At 52.1% G+C, this 9,450-nt stretch overlaps 1 protein-coding gene across 1 annotated transcript in view; it reads right to left on the reverse strand.

The window, feature by feature from the left end:
• The window catches only part of CTNNBL1 (catenin beta like 1), a 41,433-nt gene extending 32,658 nt beyond the window's left edge, over positions 1 to 8,775 (reverse strand). The window contains exons 1-4 of the mRNA XM_034066915.1: positions 8,746 to 8,775; positions 2,790 to 2,978; positions 845 to 951; positions 440 to 579 (exon numbers count right to left, since the gene is read on the reverse strand). Of these exons, the coding sequence (XP_033922806.1) occupies positions 440 to 579; positions 845 to 951; positions 2,790 to 2,978; positions 8,746 to 8,775 (466 nt within the window). The remainder of the gene's footprint in view (positions 1 to 439; positions 580 to 844; positions 952 to 2,789; positions 2,979 to 8,745) is intronic.
• Between the last annotated feature and the right edge of the window lie 675 nt (positions 8,776 to 9,450).

Here is a 9,450-nt window from a genome sequence, read left to right on the forward strand (position 1 = left end):
TACAAGCCAAGGCATGGCACTGCAATGAGGGAGCCCACAGCAACCAGCTGATGGTGTGACAGCCTCAGGAGAAAGGGATAAACTGGTTCTGTTCTCCGTGGGGCTGTTCCAGACAAGGGCTGTTCACAGTTCAAGGAGCTGCTAAACCCACACCTCAGCTCTTCCTGTGCTCTCATCTGCCCACACCCTAACACAGCCACTCACACCCAGATGAAAGGGTTATAAAACAAGAAAGGAGAATAACAGCACTGAAAAAATGCAGAATCAATATTACTGGAAGGGAGAAGACTTTCACTTGGACAAAAAAAGACGACATAAATCCAGTGTGGTGGGAGAGAAGAGAAAAACATGGGAGCCTGTAAGAGCAGGAAATAGGAGATTCCAGCAAAGCCTGCAGAAAGCCTCTCTCACGAGAGCTGCTTTAGCAACCAAAGGATATCTGTGTTGTCATGGCCCAGCAGCCCCAGGAGGGACTGCACCGCGTTGAGCTCCACCAGCAGGTGATACAGGTCCGGCATTGTGGCAATCACGTGCATCTCCTGGATGATGTCATTTAAATCCAGCTCAGACTCCATGAACCTGGGGAGATGCAAATATGGTCAAGGAAAAGGGAAAGATGTTCAGTGCCCAGTGCTCCTCAAAGCACAGCCCAGCACCCTCCAGGAGATGCCAGGCAAGACGTGTCAACAAGTCTAGTTTCAAATACAGTTTAGAACAACACGGTTATAACTGCTGTTACTTAAGCCTTGTGTAAGTAAAAACACATGTATAGTCAAGAAATTGATTCAGGGCTGAAACCTAAAATGAAAGGGAAAAGGGCAGCAGGGGATGAGCACAATCTTACTTCTCTGGATTGTCAGGAAACTTGATCCGCAGCTCCTGGTTTTTGTAAGATCTCTTCTCAAAGGTGAGGATCATCTTCTTCACTGAACTTTCATCCAAAGGCTCCTCCTTACCAAACCAGAGAGAGCACAAAACAGCTTGGGATGGCTGGAACAACTCCCAGAAAAACCAAGAGCACAGTGATGTGGTGAGATTGTGGCTTGGCTCAGACCCTTCAGGAACAAGCTGCCACCCCAGCAGGGTCAGAAACCTGCCAAAACCCCCACACTGTTACTGTTAGTTGTGGATTTACTCCAACCCAGACCTGAGCAAGTTTCTGAGAGTAAAAACCTGTAAGTCAGATTGTCATTAAACCAGGATTTATGATGGAATGATCTTGGAAAAGAACCAGAACTGCTCCTGACCCTTTCTGACCCTGAGCATCAACGAAGAACCCCAAACCAGCCCTGCAATGGCTCATCTTCCTCTCACTGCTCTTCCATAACCATTATTACCATTAAGCACCTCTTGAGGCTTTTAGCTTCTGATGCACCAGAGTACATTTCATGCCCATGGACGGTTTCTTTCCAGAAGCCCATTGTGCTGCCTCCTTGCGCAGCTCTGCATTTAACCACCCTCAGTTTATGCTCTTTGTGTTTTCCTCACCTGGCTAAGCTTTCACAGCTCATTTCAGAAGGCAAAAAAATAAATCAATATTTTACTCTAGTACTTTTCTGTAAGTGCTTCCAGGGTGTTTCTCAGCTGGCAGCACATATTTACTGCACAGCACTGAGAGCTCCTGCGCCTCAAACACACTGCTCCCACCTTCCCGGCTTCACAACTTCAGTGCACTTCTATTATAACACTGCCAATACAGATTTCTTGTGGAACCTCTCCCCTCTCCTCTATTTGTATCTTCATTTCATTTGCATTCAGTATTGCGGCGTCCCACAGATTAGCTCCTTGCAGCAGATTCCATGCTACAAAGCACATTTTAATGGCGCTTACATCAACTGCATTTAAGATAATAAATGAGAGACTTTGGGTCTAAAGGAACCTTGGAAGTCAGCCCTTAAGATGTCTGGATGCGTGAAGTCTGCTTGACAAAGACAAGGGACTTGTGCACTGCAGAAATCCACGAGGCTCCACCAGTCAGAGGACCTTGTCTGAGCCCATTCATCTCACAGGAGCTGACCCATACAGAAATCCTGCATTATCCTTTGCTATCAGCAACCACTGCCACAGCAATAGCTCAACATCAAAAACCAGGGAGCCTTTCAGAGAGGAATGCCAGCAATGCTGTGCACAGAGAACAATGATACTTTACAAACCTACGTGATCCTGCGGTGCTGAGCATCACTTGGGCTTTCATCAACCAGGCAGCAGGAAGCAAATATCTTCAAGATTTATACCAATCCACGTGTCACATTTATAAAGTGATCTTTTCCCTGCCCCTTGGCAGAAAGGCCAATGCTGCATTGGATTTCTGTCTCAAAGGCTTGAAATCATTTACCCTTGACAGCTGCCACCCGCCCTCTGACCCAAGACCTTTCCTGCACAGCAGAATGGTTATTTGCTGCTGCACAGCTCCAGAGAGGGGAGGTGCTGCATGGCTGGGGCACTGAGGAACAGCAGTGAGGAAATGGGATCAAACACAAACTGCTTCCTAAAAATACATTTTAGGAGGCAATTCCAGCCTAAAGCAGAGATTAAGCTTGAAAGTTTTCCCTTCCCCCTCCCTCTTGCCCCCCCTTAAGCCCTCAAGGATATCTGTGAGAAGCCCTGTCTGGAATTCATGACCCCTCCATGGGGCAGGGAAGTAAAACCATAACCTCACACCGCATGAAGCATGTGGAAATCACCACTTGGTCTCATCATCTGCACGCCAAGAAATGGATATCGGAGAAGTGATTTAGTGCCTGCTCCTTTCCCTGCCTCCCCTTTCCCCCAGGACACTGGTGATTTACCTCCTCCTCTTCCTCCTCCCCATCCCTCTCAATTATCTGAAGGAGTTTCTTCTTCTCGTCATCCGTTTCCTCCAGCGCAGCAGACTCCTCTTCCCGGTGACGGCCGTGCTCCCGTGTGCTCGCCTGCTTCCGACGGGCTTTGATCTCCTCTTCCTCTTCATCACGGGGCCTTTTTGTCCCCCTGTTAGGCTACAGGCAGGGAAAGGAAAGGAATGAGTGCAACCCTTGCAAGGCACAACTCCAGCATTACAAGCCACACTGAGGACATTCTTACAAGTTGCTTCAAACATTTGCTTACACAGCGCTCAACAGCTCTGAAAATGGGAAAGGAAATTAATGTAGTGAAGTGGAACATCACATGGGCAGATGAATGCCTCTGCCAAGAGCTGTGTCAACATCCTACCTTGTTTGATCTATGAACACCATTCCCAGGAAAACATCTCCGCAGGCAAAGGCTGCAGCTTCCGAGGCAGCAGTCCAGCCCCAGCCACTGACCCATGAGTTTGTGCCACAATTTCTATTTAATTGTCAAAATTGCAGGTAATTTGCCAGGGACAAGGAAAAAGTCCATTAACCCTGATCCTGTGGTTTCAGTTAGGCAAAAACAGATGGCAGCATTTGCAATAGAAGAAGAAACTCTCCCCTCAAGCACTACAAGGATATTAAGTTTGGTGCCTCTTAGTTTTCTGAAGGACAACCAGGCTGGAACAGAGTAGCCCACACTTTACACCTACAAGAAAACAAAGCTTAATTCTTTACCACTTGAAAGCAGCCTGTGTGTTAGGAACAATGACCACAGGAAAAATACTTCGACTTCCCATCACTGCTCATAAAACATTCCCACTGCAATCCCAATCCCAACGTGTGCACCACAGGCCAGCATCAAGCAGCTATTCACCTCCATGGAAAGGAAGGCCAGCAAAGGAAAGCTCTGCTCCAAGGAAAACCCTGCTCTGGGGGAGATGTAAAACAAAACCCAACAAGAGGCTTCACCCACACAGCACCAAAATGCCCATAGCACCCAGAGGGCCCCAAAGTGCCCGGTACACCCAGAATCCAGCTGGAGCAGCCTGGCACTGGCTGTTCGCAGGGTTACCAGGTGATCACCACTTCAGGGAGAGGCAGAATCAAGTTTCTGCTCCTGATTAGCACAGATTGAAGCTCTCGGTGCTGGCCCCAACTAGACCTGTTCAAACCCGTTATCCATCTCCTTCCTCCCTACATCCTGTCTGCCATTCCCACTTCCATTAGGAACAGAACATTCTGGACTTTAAACTCTTCTGAAGTGCTCCCATGCACTTTTAAAGCAGTTACTCAGCTCATAATTCAATAGCTGGGAAGTAGACACATACCCAGAGATTGTTTGAAATGAAAATTCATTTGCCAGAAGGGGTTGGGAAGGGGGGGGTGGTTGGGGCTTTTTTAAAAGCAAATTCCTATTATTTCTCTTCTAGGTACATTAAAGTCTAATTTCACAGATCCATTTAGGAACAATTGTGTCATTGTCAGCAACCAGGAGTTCAAACCCTCCCCAAGCAATGAGCAACCCAATAAAGAGAAAAGGTGCTCTTCTAAAGGAATCACCTAAGGAACAACCTGTGGTAAATACATGTTCCTTACTCGGTGCCCTTACAGACACAAAGGTCCCCGTCCTTCCCCTCACTCAATAGCAGCCACTTCATCCCGACCCCCTCCATGACAGATTAGCATCACACACAGCGACAGGAACAGGGAATCCTGAACCCCCTAGCAAAAGGCCCCACAAGATTTGCCCTGGCTGCTCTGTGTCCAGGAGGTCAGAGCCTCACCCCACACTCATTCCTAAGCATTAAAAGAGGAACAAAGCCCTCAGTGAGACGTGGCTGTAATGAGGGACCGGGGGTGTCAGACGCAGGGGGGGACCATGGGCAGGGGCTACATCACCCCAACAAACCTAAATGAAAACTCCCTCATGCCACCAAGCCCTTTCCTCCAAGCACATCCTCAGCAGCAGCATTTACATCCTGCCTCATCTCAACTGCTTTATCCTTCTTGTATTTGTGCACTGTCGGGGGGAGGAATCTTCTGTCACACATCCCAGGAATCATTATGATAAATTATGGAGCTGCCCTGTGTGCAATTATTAATGCTGCAACAGAGCAGCAATAGGCAGTAATTGAATTCCCAGCAAACACATTAAGTGGGCATTAAGGTTTTTCCTTCTGTTATTGATGTTATGCAAAACCTCACTCAGAATATTGCTGTTCTCCAGCACTATTGAAACCAAGGAACAGAGGCTGGAGGGAGGCACCCCCATGGTCAGGGGCTGCTGGTTCAAGGTGAGCATCAGTCTCTGCCCATTGACTCTCCTGAGGTTTGCATTTGCTCGAGGACTGTCACCAACCACCAAGAATTAAGCACATCCACTGCAGTGCTGACACTGGTGTATGGCCATAGAACCAGAGAATCATGGAATGGTTTGGGTTGGAAGGGCCTTAAAGCTCCTCCAGCTCCAACCCCTGCCACGGGCAGGGACACCTTCCACTGGAGCAGCTGCTCCAAGCCCCTGTGTCCAACCTGGCCTTGAGCACTGCCAGGGATGGGGCAGCCACAGCTTCTCTGGGCACCCTGTGCCAGTGTCCCACCATCCGCACAGTGATGTTGTGCCCAAACACATTCATTTAAACAGTGTCACAGCTTCATGCACATCTGCACAAGTTTTGCTTTCTGGTAGGGAAGGGAAAGTTCATCATTTGCTAAATGAAATGTGGGGTTTATAATCAGCTGTGCTAAGGTGCATTTGGCAAGGAGCTGGGATTCATCAGGAAAGGCACAAGCAGAGCAGCCTGGAATTGTTTTGTTAGTTAAGCTTAATTCCGTTCCACTGAGTGCGGAGCATTCACAGTAATTTATTCCAAAGACATTTTCATTTCAATCTAACACTGATATCACCACACAAAAAGCAGCAAATACAAAAGGGCTTTAAGAAGCTGACATTTATAAAATACAAGTAAACAAAAGCTCGTGACTGGTGAAGGGAATTACCTTTCCCTCCCAGACCCAGCCATACGTGCTTTGCAGTGAGGACAGACCCTCGGTGTGCACAGACCTGCCCCAGAAGCACCCACTGGTCACAGCCCCTGGAACACAAGCACCCAGCAGACATGGCAGCAACCGTACCCCAACCACAGGACAGGCTCTGCCCAGGGCCCCAGTCTCCCTCAGAGCACTGACAGCACATTAATACCAGGATTAAGCACCCCATCAGATCCAAGAATGTTGTGTAGGCTCCCAGTTGCTTCCAGCCTCCTCTGAGCACCAGGCAGGTTTAGAGGAGCCTCAGTAATGGAGTTTCACATTACTGAGACATCTGCTTTGTACGTAACCTCGTTACTGCGAGCTCAGAAATTGTTAATGAAACCTGAAATCAATCTTCCTAAGTGATGCAGCTCCTGCAGCGGCCGCAGTGTGCCCTGAGCTGCCACAGCAGCGAGCGCCACCGGAGCTGCCAGGGCAGGACCTGAGAGCCAGACCCAGGCTCCAGAGGCATCCTCACTAACTTCGTTTTGTGCTCAGCATTGGTGATGAACCAAGCTTTGATCAATCACAATTTGATTGGGTTTTGCTCCTGAACCACCACACTTCGGATGGTGCAGGATCCGAGCGTTAAAAACTGGGAACTGGTACCAGGAAAACCCAGAAACCTCAGCAAGCCCCACGAGCTCAAACTCACACAAGCTGAGGCAACCGAAACACAAGTACTGTACTCCCATGGAGATGGATTATTACTGTCAGAGAGAAGGAAACCACATCCTCTGCAGACTCACCCTGAGGAGCGCAGACCCTGCAGGGCCGGGACCTTCCCTACCCTGGTTTGATGGCCAGGGATAACACAGCAAAAAGTACACTAAAAGCTTAGCTGGGTACCCATGCACCAGCACACCAGGCAGTACACGCAGACATGGGGCCAGTGACAGCTCCATGTCTGAATCCACAAGCAGGATGAGAGGCACCGAGTCAAAACCCTACACAGCTGAGCGGCCCCTGCACCAGGGCACCCATTCCAGTGCAGATGTACAGGGAATGAGCTACAGCAGCAGCAATCATTGTGCCTTTGCTGATCCACAGGGACTCATCCCACTACAAACCACACTCAGCCCATTCCCACAATGAGCAGATGGCCCAGCCCCAGTCAAACCTCACCCCTTATCTGCTGCTGCTTCTGTTAGCTGAGTTTACCAGTAGTGCATTAAAAAATGAGCAGTTTGTAATGATCACTCACAGCAGCAAGAGCTGCACTGAATGGGAGTTAAAGCAGTCTCCTTTATTACTCCCAACTGGAAGGGATCTCCAGGAAGAGTCAGGGTTGGCTCTGTCCTGTTACCCCCCGTCATGGGAGACCAGAGCAGGAGCTGGGCAGAACAGCAGCGATATTTAACCATCAGCTCAGACCATCTGCAACTGTTTTGCAGCAACACATAAAGTTTATGGATTCCTGAGCTTGTATAAACTGCCAGGTGCTGTTTAATTGTATTTTTTGTTGCAAGAGGCTCCTTTTCCCCACATGTGGTGCTGAGTTGGTGGCACAGTGCCCAAAATCCTCCACACCAGGCTTGGCAGCGAGGGAGAACATCATCTTGATTAAGCAAGGGCACAGATCAGGCATTTAGAGGAGAGAAATTCAAACCACTGCAAGAGTAAAGCAATTATTGTGGGTTGTGCTGAGGAGACAGATTCATCTGCAGCAAGAGATTAAAATCAGAGGGCTGAGGAGCACAACACCCGCCCCCAACAGCCAGTGCCACCCCTGCAGCAATGGTAAAGGAGATCCTGAACCAGCCATGGCAGACACCTGATGGGTCAGAAGCAGCAAAACCTGCTCCTTCCAATTCCCGTTCCCATCTTTCAGCCCTCGCAGAAGGGAATCCCATTTCCCAGCACAGCCGTTTATCCACCTCCTGCTCCTCACTCCCCTCACCTGTATTCACCCCAACCCTAACCCGATTTGGGAGGTCTGAACTCAGAGATGGTGAAATTCCCAGGCTCAAAGGTAACCTCCAACATCCCCCCCCCCCGTGCACCTCCCAGGAGCACCCTCCGGACACACACACGTGTTCTGCAGCAGGAGGCTCCTTCCACCTCTGACCACACACGGTGTCCACACAACACACACCGGGGGCACGTAGGAAGGGATTCCATAAGGAATCCCGTGTATGGAATCAAGACATGGATGGAGTCACACAGCTCCGGTGCTGGGATGACGCCCGGCACTAAGGTACCAGCCAACACTGCCACCCAGAACGGCAGCACCGGCCCCGAGCCACCGGGGATGCGAACCCAGCCCCAGGCAGTGAAAGCACCGGGCTCTGAACACGGAACAGCCCCACACCGGGAGCGGAACACACACAGGGTACACGGGAACTGTCCCGAGGCTCCGGTGAGAACCGCACGGGTTTGTCCGGGAAGAGGGGACGGAAGAGCGAGAGCACAGGGCAGAACCCGGCGCTGGTTTCACTCGGGACAGGGCCCGGCAGCAACACGGCCGCGGCCCTCGGGAGCCCCGGTAACCGGCGCCCACCGGGGCTCCTCGTGCCCCGGGCGGGGAGAGGCCTCGGCACCGTCCCGGGGTCCTGCAAGCGTGACCGGGCACGCTCCGCACGGCAGAGCCGTGGAGCTGCGGCGGTACCGACACCAGCGGCCAGGCCCTGCGGCGGTACCGGCACCAACGGCCAGGCCCTGCGGCGGTACCGGCACCGACGGCCAGGCCCTGCGGCGGTACCGGCACCGACGGCCAGGCCCTGCGGCGGTACCGACACCAACGGCCAGGCCCTGCGGCGGTACCGGCACCGACGGCCAGGCCCTGCGGCGGTACCGGCACCAACGGCCAGGCCCTGCGGCGGTACCGGCACCGACGGCCAGGCCCTGCGGCGGTACCGACACCAACGGCCAGGCCCGTCCCGTCCCTCCCGTCCCTCACCTGGTAGCTGAGCAGCTCCCCCACGTCCATGGCACCGGCCGGGCCCCGCCGCCGCGGAACTGTCGCCAACAACCGGGGCCGCACGACACCGTGCCGTAAGGCAGGGAGCACGGGAGAACGGGGAGAGCGCCACTCTGCCGGAAAGCGAGAGGCCAACAGCACGACACCGCCGTAAAGCAGCCGGGGCTACTTATTATGGGCTGCCGAGGGCAAAGGTCCCGGCGGCCTCCGCGGGCCGCAGCGCCACCGGTAACCCCGTGTTCCTGTATCCTTCCGCCGAGTCCCGGGTTCGGCTGCGCTGGAACCGTTCGAACGCTCATCATTGTTAATCAGCTTAACAAATGGGAGCAATTAAAGGGACTTGGCCCGAGTCTGACCGGATTTATTGTGGGTTAGCGTTAGAACCGGCTCTGAGCCGCGATGCTCCACACTGCACCTCCCGCAGCTCCTGAGCACATCCCGGTGGGATGAGGACATAGATAACGTTTGGAGCGGTGCCCCCTGTGCCCCGTGGCTCCGTTACAGAGCAGCGGTGTCCGTCATGCACAGTTAACACCGCAGCTCTGGGGGTGTGTGGATGATGGGGTAATGGGATCATCACCACATCCTCTCCTCTGCCGTGGGAGCATTGGGATCGTTCCAGCCGGGACACGGCCACAGTCCCTCGAGCAGCGCTGACCCAGGCAACAAATACCCCATGGCTGT

The sequence above is a fragment of the Melopsittacus undulatus genome, chromosome 10, assembly GCF_012275295.1.
Source record: "Melopsittacus undulatus isolate bMelUnd1 chromosome 10, bMelUnd1.mat.Z, whole genome shotgun sequence".
NCBI classification, from domain to species: Eukaryota; Metazoa; Chordata; class Aves; order Psittaciformes; family Psittaculidae; genus Melopsittacus; species Melopsittacus undulatus.